The 19,399-nt window shown below is 52.2% G+C and overlaps 1 protein-coding gene across 1 annotated transcript in view; it reads left to right on the top strand.

Moving 5' to 3' along the window:
- LOC133517408 (coatomer subunit beta) overlaps positions 1 to 16,829 on the top strand; it is a 32,988-nt gene extending 16,159 nt beyond the window's left edge. Inside the window, exons 13-20 of the mRNA XM_061850722.1 lie at positions 231 to 397; positions 1,343 to 1,472; positions 7,649 to 7,792; positions 8,271 to 8,432; positions 9,616 to 9,761; positions 10,437 to 10,526; positions 13,063 to 13,212; positions 16,683 to 16,829. Of these exons, the coding sequence (XP_061706706.1) occupies positions 231 to 397; positions 1,343 to 1,472; positions 7,649 to 7,792; positions 8,271 to 8,432; positions 9,616 to 9,761; positions 10,437 to 10,526; positions 13,063 to 13,212; positions 16,683 to 16,778 (1,085 nt within the window). The 3' untranslated portion in view covers positions 16,779 to 16,829. The remainder of the gene's footprint in view (positions 1 to 230; positions 398 to 1,342; positions 1,473 to 7,648; positions 7,793 to 8,270; positions 8,433 to 9,615; positions 9,762 to 10,436; positions 10,527 to 13,062; positions 13,213 to 16,682) is intronic.
- Positions 16,830 to 19,399: the final 2,570 nt, after the last annotated feature.

The following is a 19,399-nucleotide window of genomic DNA, read 5'->3' as shown; positions in this document are numbered from 1 at the left end:
TCTCATTTACTCCGATACAAATAGACAGTGTGCGCGCTTTAGGTATTGACAGCCTCTTAAGCGCCTAGTGATTTAATGTTGTAAGCGAAAGTTACATAATACGAGGAATAAACCCCGATAGTAATTGAATATGTATTGTATGTAAAATAATAATTTGTCCCGTTGTTCTCGTACGACAAACTCAATCGTAAATCTCTCGCTAGTGTATTTACATGGAGTTACATTTTCAGCGTCATCAACCACCGGCCTCACCGCCGACGACTTGGAACACGCCGCAGTCTGCCTGCGAGCGGCCGCGGCCAGACCCACCGTCGTGCAGGAGGCCCTCTGCAACCAGGCCAGGAACGCTCTCAACGCGCTACTGCAGGAGCGAGCTAGCTTGAGAGACCACAAGGAGGTACGTAATCAGTGGCCTAACCGTCGATGCCATAGGCTAGACTCACCGTCGTGCAGGAGGCGCTCTCCAACCAGGCCAGGAACACGCTCTCAACGCGTTACTGCAGGAAAGTACACGGCGATTAGGCTGTCCCTAGCTACAACCAGACCATATATTAATTTTTTTCATAGAATTCTTGAAATGTTTACCTTGAAACCTCGAGGAACCTATGGGGAATGCGGATAGGTACGTGGCGTATCTCAGCCACAGAAATCCAAACACACCAATTTCTCCAATAAATATTATAATGTCAATTATATACAACACAGAAGGAATATCCAAAGTTCGGAAGATAGAAACACAGAAGGTAACAGTACGGAAGAACGATAGAAACAGAAAATAAACTATAAATTAAAGCGAAAGCAACAGCGAACGTTATGCGTCTAGCGGTCATGAGCGACATGCGTTTCGCGTCAGTATCGTGCATCGACTGAGGTGGGGCGCGGCGATAGCCGGCCGACACGGAGCGCATCTCAAAACCGGGTGCTCTGAACAAAGGACTGCTATCGCTGTGCGCGTTTGCATTGCACCCGACTTGTTGGCACCGTCAAGAATTGACGGATGATATGTAAACATAACTTGCATATTGTTATTGTGTAAATGTAATATAATATTGTATTCGTTTATATAGTGATATAAGTAAATGTAAAGATATGTATATAAATAAATATAAGTGTATATATTAATATTAGGTTTTATATAAGTGTAAATATGTAATTAATTAAGCTTAGTGTAAGTAAGTGTAAGTGTATGTATAATGTAAGTTTAAGTGGGAAAGTAGCCCACAAACCCATTGCAAAAATTCCTATTTATTCATATAAATTGGAATTTTTGCAATGGGTACCTGTATCTTAATCTATTCTGCCTAGTATATTCCATTTAAAATGAATATTTGTTAATTTCCAGGAGGAGGAGAGCACGGAGCCGCAGACGGTGCCGGTGGAGGCCGGCATCACGTTCGCGGCGCTGGCCGGCGCCGGCGCCGCCGCGGCGCGCCACGACATGTTCGAGCTGTCGCTGTCCAGGGCCGTGGACGGTATGTGCTCCTCGTGTCTCCGCAGTGAGGTCCACACTCGTCGCCCCCGCTGGGCGCGCCACGACATGTTCGAGCTGTCGCTGTCCAGGGCCGTGGACGGTATGTGCTCCTCGTGTCTCCGCAGTGAGGTCCACACTCGTCGCCCCCGCTGGGCGCGCCACGACATGTTCGAGCTGTCGCTGTCCAGGGCCGTGGACGGTATGTGCTCCTCGTGTCTCCGCAGTGAGGTCCACACTCGTCGCCCCCGCTGGGCGCGCCACGACATGTTCGAGCTGTCGCTGTCCAGGGCCGTGGACGGTATGTGCTCCTCGTGTCTCCGCAGTGAGGTCCACACTCGTCGCCCCCGCTGGGCGCGCCACGACATGTTCGAGCTGTCGCTGTCCAGGGCCGTGGACGGTATGTGCTCCTCGTGTCTCCGCAGTGAGGTCCACACTCGTCGCCCCCGCTGGGCGCGCCACGACATGTTCGAGCTGTCGCTGTCCAGGGCCGTGGACGGTATGTGCTCCTCGTGTCTCCGCAGTGAGGTCCACACTCGTCGCCCCCGCTGGGCGCGCCACGACATGTTCGAGCTGTCGCTGTCCAGGGCCGTGGACGGTATGTGCTCCTCGTGTCTCCGCAGTGAGGTCCACACTCGTCGCCCCCGCTGGGCGCGCCACGACATGTTCGAGCTGTCGCTGTCCAGGGCCGTGGACGGTATGTGCTCCTCGTGTCTCCGCAGTGAGGTCCACACTCGTCGCCCCCGCTGGGCGCGCCACGACATGTGCGAGCTGTCGCTGTCCAGGGCCGTGGACGGTATGTGCTCCTCGTGTCTCCGCAGTGAGGTCCACACTCGTCGCCCCCGCTGGGCGCGCCACGACATGTTCGAGCTGTCGCTGTCCAGGGCCGTGGACGGTATGTGCTCCTCGTGTCTCCGCAGTGAGGTCCACACTCGTCGCCCCCGCTGGGCGCGCCACGACATGTTCGAGCTGTCGCTGTCCAGGGCCGTGGACGGTATGTGCTCCTCGTGTCTCCGCAGTGAGGTCCACACTCGTCGCCCCCGCTGGGCGCGCCACGACATGTTCGAGCTGTCGCTGTCCAGGGCCGTGGACGGTATGTGCTCCTCGTGTCTCCGCAGTGAGGTCCACACTCGTCGCCCCCGCTGGGCGCGCCACGACATGTTCGAGCTGTCGCTGTCCAGGGCCGTGGACGGTATGTGCTCCTCGTGTCTCCGCAGTGAGGTCCACACTCGTCGCCCCCGCTGGGCGCGCCACGACATGTTCGAGCTGTCGCTGTCCAGGGCCGTGGACGGTATGTGCTCCTCGTGTCTCCGCAGTGAGGTCCACACTCGTCGCCCCCGCTGGGCGCGCCACGACATGTTCGAGCTGTCGCTGTCCAGGGCCGTGGACGGTATGTGCTCCTCGTGTCTCCGCAGTGAGGTCCACACTCGTCGCCCCCGCTGGGCGCGCCACGACATGTTCGAGCTGTCGCTGTCCAGGGCCGTGGACGGTATGTGCTCCTCGTGTCTCCGCAGTGAGGTCCACACTCGTCGCCCCCGCTGGGCGCGCCACGACATGTTCGAGCTGTCGCTGTCCAGGGCCGTGGACGGTATGTGCTCCTCGTGTCTCCGCAGTGAGGTCCACACTCGTCGCCCCCGCTGGGCGCGCCACGACATGTTCGAGCTGTCGCTGTCCAGGGCCGTGGACGGTATGTGCTCCTCGTGTCTCCGCAGTGAGGTCCACACTCGTCGCCCCCGCTGGGCGCGCCACGACATGTTCGAGCTGTCGCTGTCCAGGGCCGTGGACGGTATGTGCTCCTCGTGTCTCCGCAGTGAGGTCCACACTCGTCGCCCCCGCTGGGCGCGCCACGACATGTTCGAGCTGTCGCTGTCCAGGGCCGTGGACGGTATGTGCTCCTCGTGTCTCCGCAGTGAGGTCCACACTCGTCGCCCCCGCTGGGCGCGCCACGACATGTTCGAGCTGTCGCTGTCCAGGGCCGTGGACGGTATGTGCTCCTCGTGTCTCCGCAGTGAGGTCCACACTCGTCGCCCCCGCTGGGCGCGCCACGACATGTTCGAGCTGTCGCTGTCCAGGGCCGTGGACGGTATGTGCTCCTCGTGTCTCCGCAGTGAGGTCCACACTCGTCGCCCCCGCTGGGCGCGCCACGACATGTTCGAGCTGTCGCTGTCCAGGGCCGTGGACGGTATGTGCTCCTCGTGTCTCCGCAGTGAGGTCCACACTCGTCGCCCCCGCTGGGCGCGCCACGACATGTTCGAGCTGTCGCTGTCCAGGGCCGTGGACGGTATGTGCTCCTCGTGTCTCCGCAGTGAGGTCCACACTCGTCGCCCCCGCTGGGCGCGCCACGACATGTTCGAGCTGTCGCTGTCCAGGGCCGTGGACGGTATGTGCTCCTCGTGTCTCCGCAGTGAGGTCCACACTCGTCGCCCCCGCTGGGCGCGCCACGACATGTTCGAGCTGTCGCTGTCCAGGGCCGTGGACGGTATGTGCTCCTCGTGTCTCCGCAGTGAGGTCCACACTCGTCGCCCCCGCTGGGCGCGCCACGACATGTTCGAGCTGTCGCTGTCCAGGGCCGTGGACGGTATGTGCTCCTCGTGTCTCCGCAGTGAGGTCCACACTCGTCGCCCCCGCTGGGCGCGCCACGACATGTTCGAGCTGTCGCTGTCCAGGGCCGTGGACGGTATGTGCTCCTCGTGTCTCCGCAGTGAGGTCCACACTCGTCGCCCCCGCTGGGCGCGCCACGACATGTTCGAGCTGTCGCTGTCCAGGGCCGTGGACGGTATGTGCTCCTCGTGTCTCCGCAGTGAGGTCCACACTCGTCGCCCCCGCTGGGCGCGCCACGACATGTTCGAGCTGTCGCTGTCCAGGGCCGTGGACGGTATGTGCTCCTCGTGTCTCCGCAGTGAGGTCCACACTCGTCGCCCCCGCTGGGCGCGCCACGACATGTTCGAGCTGTCGCTGTCCAGGGCCGTGGACGGTATGTGCTCCTCGTGTCTCCGCAGTGAGGTCCACACTCGTCGCCCCCGCTGGGCGCGCCACGACATGTTCGAGCTGTCGCTGTCCAGGGCCGTGGACGGTATGTGCTCCTCGTGTCTCCGCAGTGAGGTCCACACTCGTCGCCCCCGCTGGGCGCGCCACGACATGTTCGAGCTGTCGCTGTCCAGGGCCGTGGACGGTATGTGCTCCTCGTGTCTCCGCAGTGAGGTCCACACTCGTCGCCCCCGCTGGGCGCGCCACGACATGTTCGAGCTGTCGCTGTCCAGGGCCGTGGACGGTATGTGCTCCTCGTGTCTCCGCAGTGAGGTCCACACTCGTCGCCCCCGCTGGGCGCGCCACGACATGTTCGAGCTGTCGCTGTCCAGGGCCGTGGACGGTATGTGCTCCTCGTGTCTCCGCAGTGAGGTCCACACTCGTCGCCCCCGCTGGGCGCGCCACGACATGTTCGAGCTGTCGCTGTCCAGGGCCGTGGACGGTATGTGCTCCTCGTGTCTCCGCAGTGAGGTCCACACTCGTCGCCCCCGCTGGGCGCGCCACGACATGTTCGAGCTGTCGCTGTCCAGGGCCGTGGACGGTATGTGCTCCTCGTGTCTCCGCAGTGAGGTCCACACTCGTCGCCCCCGCTGGGCGCGCCACGACATGTTCGAGCTGTCGCTGTCCAGGGCCGTGGACGGTATGTGCTCCTCGTGTCTCCGCAGTGAGGTCCACACTCGTCGCCCCCGCTGGGCGCGCCACGACATGTTCGAGCTGTCGCTGTCCAGGGCCGTGGACGGTATGTGCTCCTCGTGTCTCCGCAGTGAGGTCCACACTCGTCGCCCCCGCTGGGCGCGCCACGACATGTTCGAGCTGTCGCTGTCCAGGGCCGTGGACGGTATGTGCTCCTCGTGTCTCCGCAGTGAGGTCCACACTCGTCGCCCCCGCTGGGCGCGCCACGACATGTTCGAGCTGTCGCTGTCCAGGGCCGTGGACGGTATGTGCTCCTCGTGTCTCCGCAGTGAGGTCCACACTCGTCGCCCCCGCTGGGCGCGCCACGACATGTTCGAGCTGTCGCTGTCCAGGGCCGTGGACGGTATGTGCTCCTCGTGTCTCCGCAGTGAGGTCCACACTCGTCGCCCCCGCTGGGCGCGCCACGACATGTTCGAGCTGTCGCTGTCCAGGGCCGTGGACGGTATGTGCTCCTCGTGTCTCCGCAGTGAGGTCCACACTCGTCGCCCCCGCTGGGCGCGCCACGACATGTTCGAGCTGTCGCTGTCCAGGGCCGTGGACGGTATGTGCTCCTCGTGTCTCCGCAGTGAGGTCCACACTCGTCGCCCCCGCTGGGCGCGCCACGACATGTTCGAGCTGTCGCTGTCCAGGGCCGTGGACGGTATGTGCTCCTCGTGTCTCCGCAGTGAGGTCCACACTCGTCGCCCCCGCTGGGCGCGCCACGACATGTTCGAGCTGTCGCTGTCCAGGGCCGTGGACGGTATGTGCTCCTCGTGTCTCCGCAGTGAGGTCCACACTCGTCGCCCCCGCTGGGCGCGCCACGACATGTTCGAGCTGTCGCTGTCCAGGGCCGTGGACGGTATGTGCTCCTCGTGTCTCCGCAGTGAGGTCCACACTCGTCGCCCCCGCTGGGCGCGCCACGACATGTTCGAGCTGTCGCTGTCCAGGGCCGTGGACGGTATGTGCTCCTCGTGTCTCCGCAGTGAGGTCCACACTCGTCGCCCCCGCTGGGCGCGCCACGACATGTTCGAGCTGTCGCTGTCCAGGGCCGTGGACGGTATGTGCTCCTCGTGTCTCCGCAGTGAGGTCCACACTCGTCGCCCCCGCTGGGCGCGCCACGACATGTTCGAGCTGTCGCTGTCCAGGGCCGTGGACGGTATGTGCTCCTCGTGTCTCCGCAGTGAGGTCCACACTCGTCGCCCCCGCTGGGCGCGCCACGACATGTTCGAGCTGTCGCTGTCCAGGGCCGTGGACGGTATGTGCTCCTCGTGTCTCCGCAGTGAGGTCCACACTCGTCGCCCCCGCTGGGCGCGCCACGACATGTTCGAGCTGTCGCTGTCCAGGGCCGTGGACGGTATGTGCTCCTCGTGTCTCCGCAGTGAGGTCCACACTCGTCGCCCCCGCTGGGCGCGCCACGACATGTTCGAGCTGTCGCTGTCCAGGGCCGTGGACGGTATGTGCTCCTCGTGTCTCCGCAGTGAGGTCCACACTCGTCGCCCCCGCTGGGCGCGCCACGACATGTTCGAGCTGTCGCTGTCCAGGGCCGTGGACGGTATGTGCTCCTCGTGTCTCCGCAGTGAGGTCCACACTCGTCGCCCCCGCTGGGCGCGCCACGACATGTTCGAGCTGTCGCTGTCCAGGGCCGTGGACGGTATGTGCTCCTCGTGTCTCCGCAGTGAGGTCCACACTCGTCGCCCCCGCTGGGCGCGCCACGACATGTTCGAGCTGTCGCTGTCCAGGGCCGTGGACGGTATGTGCTCCTCGTGTCTCCGCAGTGAGGTCCACACTCGTCGCCCCCGCTGGGCGCGCCACGACATGTTCGAGCTGTCGCTGTCCAGGGCCGTGGACGGTATGTGCTCCTCGTGTCTCCGCAGTGAGGTCCACACTCGTCGCCCCCGCTGGGCGCGCCACGACATGTTCGAGCTGTCGCTGTCCAGGGCCGTGGACGGTATGTGCTCCTCGTGTCTCCGCAGTGAGGTCCACACTCGTCGCCCCCGCTGGGCGCGCCACGACATGTTCGAGCTGTCGCTGTCCAGGGCCGTGGACGGTATGTGCTCCTCGTGTCTCCGCAGTGAGGTCCACACTCGTCGCCCCCGCTGGGCGCGCCACGACATGTTCGAGCTGTCGCTGTCCAGGGCCGTGGACGGTATGTGCTCCTCGTGTCTCCGCAGTGAGGTCCACACTCCACACAGGTCCACTGGCAGTAGGCACGTCACATTACCGAATTCCCGCTAGAGGTCTTTGTACCGTGCGTGAAAAATCTTACTGCGCTCTGTTAAGACTGACCGGCACTACTGGTTTTCTAACTTTTGTTTTTACACACTTTTATTTAGCATCAATACCTATATTTGCAACTTAAATGTGTGCTACTTCCTGGTATCTAATTCAGTTGAAATTTGGAGTAATTGCATAGCAAAAAAATGTTTTGATAGTAAATTATTTGTAAGTCCTTTTTAGTAATGTAGAGTATTTTTGTTGAAGGTCGCACGACAGCGCACGAGGAGAAGGGCAGGCTGTCGAAGGTGACGCAGCTGACCGGGTTCTCGGACCCGGTGTACGCCGAGTGCCTCGTGGCCGTCAACCAGTACGACATCGTGCTCGACGTGCTCGTGGTCAACCAGACCGGTGGGTATGCCAAATTATACTACACTACTTATTAGTTATTACACACACGTGCATTGAAATTCCAAATTTTGGGTTATTAGGGTTCCGTAGCCAAATGGCAAAAAACGGAACCCTTATAGATTCCTCATGTCCGTCTGTCTGTCCGTTTATGTCACAGCCATTTTTTTCCGAAACTATAAGAGCTATACTGTTTACTACTTTGCGCTTGTACTAGTTTGCGCGAGAGACACTTCCAAAGTGGTAAAATGTGTCCCCCCCCCCCCCCCCGTAACTTCTAAAATAACAGAATGAAAAATCTAAAAAAATAAATAATATACATTACCATGTAAACTTCCACCGAAAATTGGTTTGAATGAGATCTAGTACGTAGTTTTTGTTAATACGTCATAAATGGTATAGAACCCTTCATGGGCGAGTCCGACTCGCACTTGGCCGCTTTTTTTTTCAATTGCTACACGACTACAAACTCCTTCCCCAGACGACACCCTCCAGAACTGCACCGTAGAGCTGGCAACCCTCGGCGACCTGCGCCTCGTGGAGCGACCCGCGGCAGTCGTGCTAGCGCCGCGCGACTTCGCCACCATCAAGGCACACGTCAAAGTGGCTTCGACGGAAAACGGCATCATATTCGGCAATATAGGTAACCAACTTTATAAGGCAGGGGGAACATATTTCGCAAAATAAATTTGGGCTTTATTTCAAAGTGATAGGGTTTCATTTTGCGTAATTTTTTATAGCTTCACGTTCGTTAAAGGGTTGTGATGGTTGTCGCTGAGGGCGAACCATACATATCCTTCAGCCCGAGGGGCTCGGGGAACGTTTCCAGGCTACCTGAGGCTATGGAGGATGAGCTGACAGAAAACACAAGTTAACTTATCTAAACGGAGTCTTTCGTGCCCTTTATTATTACCAAGAAGTTCACACTTAACTAGGAAGCTATATATACACAACGATCATTCAATAGAACCCGGTATCACGGGGTCGGCCAACGGGCCCCGGTTACGGCGGGAGAGCGGAGCGTTCCCCGGGGAACGGGGTCCGGAATAAACCTCCGGCTGTCCACGGGAACACGCGCGGCCGGGATAGGTTTAGCGGGCCCGGGGCACTGGGAATAGCCACGCGAGGACACGCGCGGCCAGGGAAAGCTATACTACGGGGGGAAAGGAAGTCCTGCGGCTATCTACGCGAGAACACCGTTCCCTACGGGAAGCCCGGGGCGGACGATCGGGCTGAGCAGCCGATGTTTCCAGCGCGGGCTCGACACATCGACTGGCTGTCGCTCTCGTTGTCTTTTCTCTCTCTCTCTAAATAAATAATAGCCCGGCGAGTGAGGAGTGGCCTCGTCAAGTCTATGACTTTTTAGGCTGATCGTTCGTCGCGGCGAGCTACAACTTGCCGGGCTATTATTTATTTAACGTCCCTGTTAAGGACGGGGATGCATAGTGCCTTCCGGGCGTATTTTCTCCTCTCTTCATATCCACAGATGGGTGCGGTGGCCTATCTGTGGCTCTGTGGGTCCGGATTGGGGGCCGGTGGGGAGCGGGGGGCCGGTTCGCGGGACAACGCCCGTGATCGTCTACCCGGGGGTCTCGCGTGGTGCGGCGCGATTACTTGCAGCAACGGACGTTGCTGGCGGGCGCCGCTCGCTGCGGGGCGGCTGCCGTCGTGTTGCGACGTAGCCATCACGTCACAGGGTTACCGACTACTTGTGCTAGATTCCAAGTAGTTTCGATCGCGAATATATGAATATTCAGCAACGATGGTAATTGACTAAATATTACACGCGAAGGAGTCAGCATCGATGTAGTATATTATTCCCGCAGTGTACGAGGTGACGGGCGCGTCCATGGACCGCGGCGTGGTGGTGCTCAACGACATCCACATCGACATCGTGGACTACATCCAGCCCGCCGCCTGCTGCGACGCCGACTTCAGGCAGATGTGGGCCGAGTTCGAGTGGGAGAACAAGGTATTTAGGCCCTAATGAAATAAACAATAACGAGGGCTTATCATGGATACGGAAGGTCACAAATTAAATCAGTATAACAATAAATAAATACACGAGGACGATCTAAAGGAGCCCACCGATTAACGGTCCGCCGGAGGGTATCGGCCAGGCCGTATGTAGGAGGTAGGGTGAAATAAAACATTTCGCTTACGAGTCATATTCTTACTCCCTTATTGATAAACGTGTACTAAACTTACGATGCCGCTGATAATCGTTTGTCCCTATCCATCATACCGATACGTCGGAAAGGGACAAAGGATTATTAGCGGCATCGTAAGTTTAGTACACGTTTATGAATAGGGGAGTTAATGTATATGTGTGCGGGCGTGAGGGAGCGCCGTCTCCGACGCTGCGCGGGGGAGCAGGCGGCGCGCGGGGCGCGGTGGCCGGGGGCCGGGGGGCGGGGGCCGGGGGGCGGGGCGCGGGGGGCGCGGGCGGCGAGCGGCGCGGGGGCGCCTCCCGCGCCGCTCGGGGTGCGCGGCGCCTGCAACGCGCCCGGCAGAGCGACGCCTCACGCCGGGCGGCGCCGCGTACTGATCTTCGCATAATTGTCTTGACCTGAGTATACCGAGCGCCGACTGTTGACCGCTGCAGCGAGTTGTGGACGTGTACCAGCTGAGAGCCCGCCTGTTGCAGGTGTCGGTGAACACCAACATCACGGACCTGCGCGAGTACCTGCAGCACCTGCTGGCCTCCACCAACATGAAGTGCCTCACGCCCGACAAGGTGCGCCACATCTACTACATTATCTACATTTACACTTTCATGTTAAAAACCCACTTTGCTTAATATATTATATTTAGTATTATACGTAGTAGTATAATTATGTAAGTAGTATGTATGTATGTATGTATTGTCTTACTGTTGTAGACTTAAATTTTAAGGGTATTTTAGTTTTAATTTAGTTTGCTATTTAGTTTTTTTGCACCTCCTAATTAGTTAATTTAAGTTTCATTTCTCCACTACCTAAAGGTTGTCTGGAAGAGATCGCTCTGTAGCGATAAGGCCGCCTGTTGTTTACCTCTATCTTCATGTTTTTTATGTGTTTCCATGTACTTTTTTTTTTCAGAGGTTTTGCAATAAAGAGGATTTGTATTGTATTGTATTGTATATTTATTTGCTCGACCGAAGGGCGGCGCGTACCATACGCGCTGACCAGGTCATAATGAAACGAGGGAAACAGTACTCGATAGTCGCTCCGACCAGCGTCACACTAACGACCATGTACGGGCGCCATCATATATATCGGAGCGGCCGAGGCCCTCACAAATATCTGAACACGGCTCTATTGTCAAGGGGTTGTTCAGATATTTTTGAGCATCTCGGCCTCTCCGATATATATGATGACGACTGTACGAGCAGCACGCGTCAGTATGCGCGACGCAGCCACACGCACGTAACACTCTGTCAACGCTGCACTGTAAATCCTGTGCCTCTAGTGTAAATATTTTCGACAGCGAAACGTGACGTACGCGTTTGCGTTAAGTGTCATTTTGTATGAGATTTTTGACTTTCCAAAACGTCCCGCTTGGCGCGCTGTTCAAAAACCCATACAAAATGAGACTTAACGCAAACGCGTACGTCACGTTTCAAAATCGAATTTATTTAGACTAGGGGTACTGAATATCTTCATACAATTTCATTGATATAGGGTTGAAATGGGGTGGGAAATTAAACTATTTTATGTTTTTAGGGTTCCGTAGCCAAATTGCAAAAAAACCGTCCGTAGCAAAAAACGGAACCCTTATAGATTCGTCATGTCCGTCTGTCTGTCCGTTTATGTCACAGCCACTTTTTTCCGAAACTATAAGAACTATACTGTTCAAACTTGGTAAGTAGATGTATTCTATGAACCGCATTAAGACTTTTACCCAAAATTAAAAAAAAAACAATAAATTTTGGGGGTTCCCCATACTTAGAACTGAAACTCAAAAAATTTTTTTTTATCAAATCCATACGTGTGGGGTATCTATGGATAGGTCTTCAAAAATGATATTGAGGTTTCTAATATCATTTTTTCCTAAACTGAATAGTTTGCGCGACAGACACTTCCAAAGTGGTTAAATGTGTCCCCCCCCCCCTGTACCTTCTAAAATAACAGAATGATAAAACTAAAAAAATATATGGTATACAATACCATGCAAACTTGCACCGAAAATTGGTTTGAACGAGATCTAGTAAGTAGTTTTTTTTAATACGTCATAAAATAAATAAAAAATTTTTTTTCATCAAACCCATACGTTACCCATGGATAGGTCTTCAAAAATGATATTGAGGATTGCGGACAATCGCATTTTCGTTGGTCATAATTTGGTTGTTATTATTTGGAGGGTGGCAAACACGCGGGATGGGATGTGCTACGATTCCTCCCGTGGTGCGCATACTATTTTTCTGCTCGACGGAGGCGGAAAGCGGCCACTTCGTTTAGCGCAGCGGGAGCAAAGTTGACGCTTTCCGCCCGCAGAGCAGAAAACTATTTTAAGTTTTTTTTTTTCAGTCATGCAGAAATATTTATAGGGCAGTATCTCCTAAACCGTGCATCGTAGCGCAAAAATAATAAAATTTTCGTTCCCCCTTTAACAACCCCAAACTATTAATAAAAAAACAAATAGGAAAAAAAAGGGAAAAAGCGTAATGGCGTGCGTCGTAGCGCTAAAATAATCACATTTTTTCCCTTACAATACCCCACGCACTGAATAACCTGACACATTAGAACATGAAACAATCATCATGATCATCCTATTTATTATTATTATTATTTCATTGCAAGTTTGAGAAAAGCACTGTACAAATCTCGGCGAGAAATGGGGTTTCCGGCCGCGTATCCCTATCCGACCTCGCTACGCTCGGCCGTCTATATCTACTTGGCCTGCAACCCTTCGTTTTCCGACTTTCCCGTCCTCTATAGTAATGTACTATTTCTGTTCGACGGAGCCGGAAAGCGGCAATTTCGTTTACTGCAGCGGGCTGAATGTTGATGCTTTCCGCACGGAGAACAGAAAAGTAATTTATGTAACCAATTTTCGGTCTATTTGCCGAGTAACCTTTACGACGGACTTTGCACTAACAATATATTAATCAACTGTAGCAATTTAGTTACTTTGGTGTTTACGTTTCTTATTCCAGTACAGAGTCATGTTTAAATTTGCGTTCTTATGTGTATAGAGGTGGCATCTATTGGCCATTAGCGTGTCGAGCACTAGGACATTATTAAACGTATAGTAGTTTTATTTATTTATTTATGTATTTTTTTTTGTCACAGGCACTATCAGGGCAGTGCGGCTTCATGGCGGCCAACATGTACGCGCGCTCCATCTTCGGTGAAGACGCGCTCGCCAACCTGAGTGTCGAGCAACCACTCAACCGACAAGGACCCGTGGCGGGCCACGTGCGCATCCGAGCCAAGAGCCAGGTCAGTGTAGTGTAGTGTAGTGTAGTGACATACAACCTGAGTGTCGAGCAACCACTCAACCGACAAGGACCCGTGGCGGGCCACGTGCGCATCCGAGCCAAGAGCCAGGTCAGTGTAGTGTAGTGTAGTGTAGTGACATACAACCTGAGTGTCGAGCAACCACTCAACCGACAAGGACCCGTGGCGGGCCACGTGCGCATCCGAGCCAAGAGCCAGGTCAGTGTAGTGTAGTGTAGTGATATACAACCTGAGTGTCGAGCAACCACTCAACCGACAAGGACCCGTGGCGGGCCACGTGCGCATCCGAGCCAAGAGCCAGGTCAGTGTAGTGTAGTGTAGTGTAGTGACATACAACCTGAGTGTCGAGCAACCACTCAACCGACAAGGACCCGTGGCGGGCCACGTGCGCATCCGAGCCAAGAGCCAGGTCAGTGTAGTGTAGTGTAGTGACATACAACCTGAGTGTCGAGCAACCACTCAACCGACAAGGACCCGTGGCGGGCCACGTGCGCATCTGAGCCAAGAGCCAGGTCAGTGTAGTGTAGTGTAGTGTAGTGACATACAACCTGAGTGTCGAGCAACCACTCAACCGACAAGGACCCGTGGCGGGCCACGTGCGCATCCGAGCCATGAGCCAGGTCAGTGTAGTGTAGTGTAGTGTAGTGACATACAACCTGAGTGTCGAGCAACCACTCAACCGACAAGGACCCGTGGCGGGCCACGTGCGCATCCGAGCCAAGAGCCAGGTCAGTGTAGTGTAGTGTAGTGTAGTGACATACAACCTGAGTGTCGAGCAACCACTCAACCGACAAGGACCCGTGGCGGGCCACGTGCGCATCCGAGCCAAGAGCCAGGTCAGTGTAGTGTAGTGTAGTGATATACAACCTGAGTGTCGAGCAACCACTCAACCGACAAGGACCCGTGGCGGGCCACGTGCGCATCCGAGCCAAGAGCCAGGTCAGTGTAGTGTAGTGTAGTGTAGTGACATACAACCTGAGTGTCGAGCAACCACTCAACCGACAAGGACCCGTGGCGGGCCACGTGCGCATCCGAGCCAAGAGCCAGGTCAGTGTAGTGTAGTGTAGTGACATACAACCTGAGTGTCGAGCAACCACTCAACCGACAAGGACCCGTGGCGGGCCACGTGCGCATCTGAGCCAAGAGCCAGGTCAGTGTAGTGTAGTGTAGTGTAGTGACATACAACCTGAGTGTCGAGCAACCACTCAACCGACAAGGACCCGTGGCGGGCCACGTGCGCATCCGAGCCAAGAGCCAGGTCAGTGTAGTGTAGTGTAGTGTAGTGACATACAACCGGAGTGTCGAGCAACCACTCAACCGACAAGGACCCGTGGCGGGCCACGTGCGCATCCGAGCCAAGAGCCAGGTCAGTGTAGTGTAGTGTAGTGTAGTGACATACAACCTGAGTGTCGAGCAACCACTCAACCGACAAGGACCCGTGGCGGGCCACGTGCGCATCCGAGCCAAGAGCCAGGTCAGTGTAGTGTAGTGTAGTGACATACAACCTGAGTGTCGAGCAACCACTCAACCGACAAGGACCCGTGGCGGGCCACGTGTGCATCCGAGCCAAGAGCCAGGTCAGTGTAGTGTAGTGTAGTGACATACAACCTGAGTGTCGAGCAACCACTCAACCGACAAGGACCCGTGGCGGGCCACGTGCGCATCCGAGCCAAGAGCCAGGTCAGTGTAGTGTAGTGTAGTGACATACAACCTGAGTGTCGAGCAACCACTCAACCGACAAGGACCCGTGGCGGGCCACGTGCGCATCCGAGCCAAGAGCCAGGTCAGTGTAGTGTAGTGTAGTGTAGTGACATACAACCTGAGTGTCGAGCAACCACTCAACCGACAAGGACCCGTGGCGGGCCACGTGCGCATCCGAGCCAAGAGCCAGGTCAGTGTAGTGTAGTGTAGTGTAGTGACATACAACCTGAGTGTCGAGCAACCACTCAACCGACAAGGACCCGTGGCGGGCCACGTGCGCATCCGAGCCAAGAGCCAGGTCAGTGTAGTGTAGTGTAGTGACATACAACCTGAGTGTCGAGCAACCACTCAACCGACAAGGACCCGTGGCGGGCCACGTGCGCATCCGAGCCAAGAGCCAGGTCAGTGTAGTGTAGTGTAGTGACATACAACCTGAGTGTCGAGCAACCACTCAACCGACAAGGACCCGTGGCGGGCCACGTGCGCATCCATTTTCCTCGCAAGTATGTTGAAAAACGTCGTATGAAACGCGTGTGCATTGCTCATTACACATATCGGCTTACTTATTACGCACAATTTCGCCTCATGTGTACCAACGTAGCACACTTGTATCACAAATGTACTATTAAATTAAAAAGTACTAAATTTAGTGCCGATGTAATGAAACGCGTACATAAAGCAAGTCAATTATTTCGACAAATCTATGGCAACAGATCTATTTTATTCTTGTATTTGGAATACTGATAATAACTATGGATGTGAAAATAAAATACTTAAACTCAAAAATAAATTACGAAAAGCCTAATTAAGTAAGATTATTGTTACGTTTGCAATATTTAAACATTGAAAAAACGTTTGACTGACGGCAAGTATGATACACATAAAATTATAATGTTGTTTAGATTCTGCGTAGTTAAATACTTCTTTAGTAATTTACGATTTTACAGGTCGATTCAAGACAGCTGGTACGAATGGAATGAACGAAACTTTCATTGTATCATTTTTTGGTTAATGTGATACACACATTGATAGTTTCATTAACTCATTTATCCGTTCATGTCAGCTCTTGTGACCTCTTGTGAGCCCACCGTGCACCGTCTTACAACATATAGTGCTATACAAGGTGCCCGTGAGCATTGCGTGAGATTTTAACGGTGCATTCCTGATGGCAACAGAAGCAAAAAATGTTATATGACTTTTTGTGACTTTCCGACAAGAAAAAAAAATCCCTTTTTTTGAACACTCCTGTATATAAAACGTAATTTTTATTGATAAACACATAACCTAAAATTAACTAAAAAGTTTTTTTTTATTTGAGGGTAGCCTCTCTAATACATTTTTTAAAATTTTCGATGTCAATCAATAGGTATGTCCAGACTAGACCTCAACGTGGCAATACCGCAGTCAAAAATGTGTTTTGTACCGACTTATGGCGAAAGAATGACTTCGAAAAACATTTAATTATCTCTGAAACTAGGCCTAATCCAGAAAATTTTATATGACATTTTAGTTTCTAAATATTACCAGGAATGCTTAGTTAAAATGTCTCGCAATGCTCACCTTGTATATCTCCACTGATCCTTTGGATTTTCGACAAAACCGCCTGTTATATGCCTTTTTTCGTTTTTGCAATCTTAACTTAAACAACTTGTGTTGCTATTTGTACTGACCATCCGTATACCTTATCACAAAGACACAAGGCCTACCCGTGGTCAGTCCCCATCAGTACACACAACAACCTCTTGTGGCAGGGCATGGCGCTCAGCCTCGGCGACAAGATCAACCAGATGCACAAGACGCCGCCGCAGAAGGCCGCCCCCGCCGCGCCCTCCATACCCGCCGCGTAGATTATTACATGTACTCGTATTATTCTGAATTAAATATTATCGTATAGTCGACTGGTTGTTTTACTTAATACTGTAGGACAGAACCGCGGACGATACAGGGTGGAATTTCTTAATGGGTCAGTGAGGGCAGCTATCAGATCCCGTGCTGCTACGCGAAAACGATCTTAGAAGACCTTCCCTCGATTTCAAATCAATGAAGATTGGCGTTTACAGATTTTGGAGAAAACATACAGGGTGCGAGAAAAGGGTTATTTTTGACAAACTTGTTTTATGCCAATCGATCCCATTCCTATCCAGGATCAAAAGCTTGCATGAGACCAAAAAAATAAACGGTTAGAAAAGCCACAAATCTAGGAAAACTGTCCTATACAATTTGTATGAAAATGAAAACTTATTTCAACATTCTATTTTTATGCCAATCGATTCTATTCCTATCCAGTATCAATAGCTTCCTAGGGGTCAACTTAAGGTAATATCCAATAAAAAGCCACACATTAAATAAAACTTTTTCCATACATTTACTATGGACAGAAAAAAAGTTTTTCTCGCACCCTGTATGTTTTTTCCAAAATCTGTAAACGCCAACTGCCACCACTAACCCATTAAGAAATTCCACCCTGTATATCCTAAAGCATAGCATTGAGCAATTATTTCATGAAACCGATGCTGCCAAAAATACAGAGGTGCGGGAGACGCGTTGAGCGAGGAAAAGTACCGTATGCGTGGCAGAGGGGTCACCCGGGGTCTCTATTGTTTCCCATAAAGTTTTAAGTCATAATGTATTGTTGTTTTCGTTAGTCATAATTTGGTTTTTCTCAGAAACGCGCAACTTTTCAGGATTGCCATAAAACAAACCTAACCTAACCTATATCTATAAGATAACCCAAGGAAATTGCTGAAAAGTTAACGGTTTCAGAGTTATGACTAATGATATTCTGACTATCATTACAATAATGTAAGTCATAAGACTTACAATAATTATGTCAAACAAAGGGATCCGGGGTCACCCGACTATGCTTATGCCTTTAGCATTAGTGCTCTGTGGACAGAACCCTCCTCCCTCTCAGTAGTACAGAATACCATGCCTACCGCACCTGCTACATGAGTACCATACCCGCTGCATAGATAATTTACACGTATTCGTATTATTTAGAAATAAATCCATCTCATATTATAAATGTGTCTGTTTATCTGTTACCTCTTCACGCTTAAATCGCTGAACGGATTTAGTTGAAATTTGGTGTAAAGATAGCGTGAGTCCCCCGGACGGATATAGAATAGTTTTTATCCCGGAAATAATTCCTTAAGAGGTTGAAAATTATCTCACTCTACTCCGAAAGTGAGATAATTGATGCATCGCCTGATAATAGTTGTAAGCATTACGCTCAAATTGAATGATTGCCTTTACACTTTATTAAGGCGTTATATAGTTATCTCTCAAATAAGATGAAGTCGCGGGTAAAAGCTAGTATTGCTATAGCTAGTATTGTCATGTAGGAGACTGGTTGTTTCAGGTGCGGTAAGGATGGTATTCTGTATGGTGAAGTACAGAATAGCAAACTCACCATAATACCTAGTGTTGGTTAAGAGTATAAAGAGTCCTTTGAGTCCTCGGCTTTGAAATTCGATTCAGTTCACTCTGCCGAATTGATCATACAATGTGACATTAAAAAAGTTTATTTTATACAGCGTGGGGTTTAATTCGGACACCCTAATATTATGTTCACGAGATACTGGATTGGAATACGGAAAGGCACACAAAAATAATTTATTTACTTGTAAAAAAGCCCTTGAGGCCTACTTGGAAAATACATCTATGGATTTTGAATATAATTAAGTTTAAACTCGAGTTCTTTTCATCTAGTTAAGACCCGAGTCTTTTGTAGAGACTTGAGCCCTTTTCAGAGAACTCTCAATTTTTTGCAAACAATTTCGAAAGGTATATTCGTGGATTAGGTATCCATAATAACGCTTGATTTAATAACTGCAATTTAGGTAAAACCTATAAAATTATTGACGGAGTCTTTATTTGGAGGCTCGAGTCCTTTTAAATTACTCTTAAAAAAAGACTCAATAAATGACTCGGGACTGAAAAGACTCAGCAGTTTTTTAAGCGCCGGGTCTCGTAAAAAACGAGTCGAATTCCTCCAATTCGGACTCGAATTCCTAAACACTAAGCGTACCTGCTGCCTAGCTCGTTTACACATATGTATCTTATTAAAATATTATCATCCTCGTATGCAGGCTGTTTGTTTACAAATTCTACTACTAGTTTCATGAAAGGAAGATGCATATAGTAAGTACCTAATTAAAACGTACAAGCGCCAGCAACACGGGTGACTGAACTTACAGTAAAATCCTAGCGGGGTTGGCGGGGCGTAGTATTTTAGAGATGGCGCCAGCATAGCTTGCCCGGTCAGGCCCTTGTCTGATTAAACTAGGAAATAGAAGTTCATATGAGATATCCGCAAATTTTGATGCTAGAGGTTTGAAAATTGACAAAGGGACTCCTTGTCATAAAGAATAAAATACATGATTCAGGATTCTTTAAACTTCCCTCCAACCTTTAAATTAGGGGATAGCTCTACGCAACATAAGTAATCAGCAAGTTAAGCAACTTA

The sequence above is a fragment of the Cydia pomonella genome, chromosome 4 (genome assembly GCF_033807575.1).
Source record: "Cydia pomonella isolate Wapato2018A chromosome 4, ilCydPomo1, whole genome shotgun sequence".
Classification (NCBI taxonomy): Eukaryota; Metazoa; Arthropoda; class Insecta; order Lepidoptera; family Tortricidae; genus Cydia; species Cydia pomonella.
Note: the sequence above shows the minus strand (reverse complement) of the source record. Positions and strands in the feature narration are given on the sequence as shown.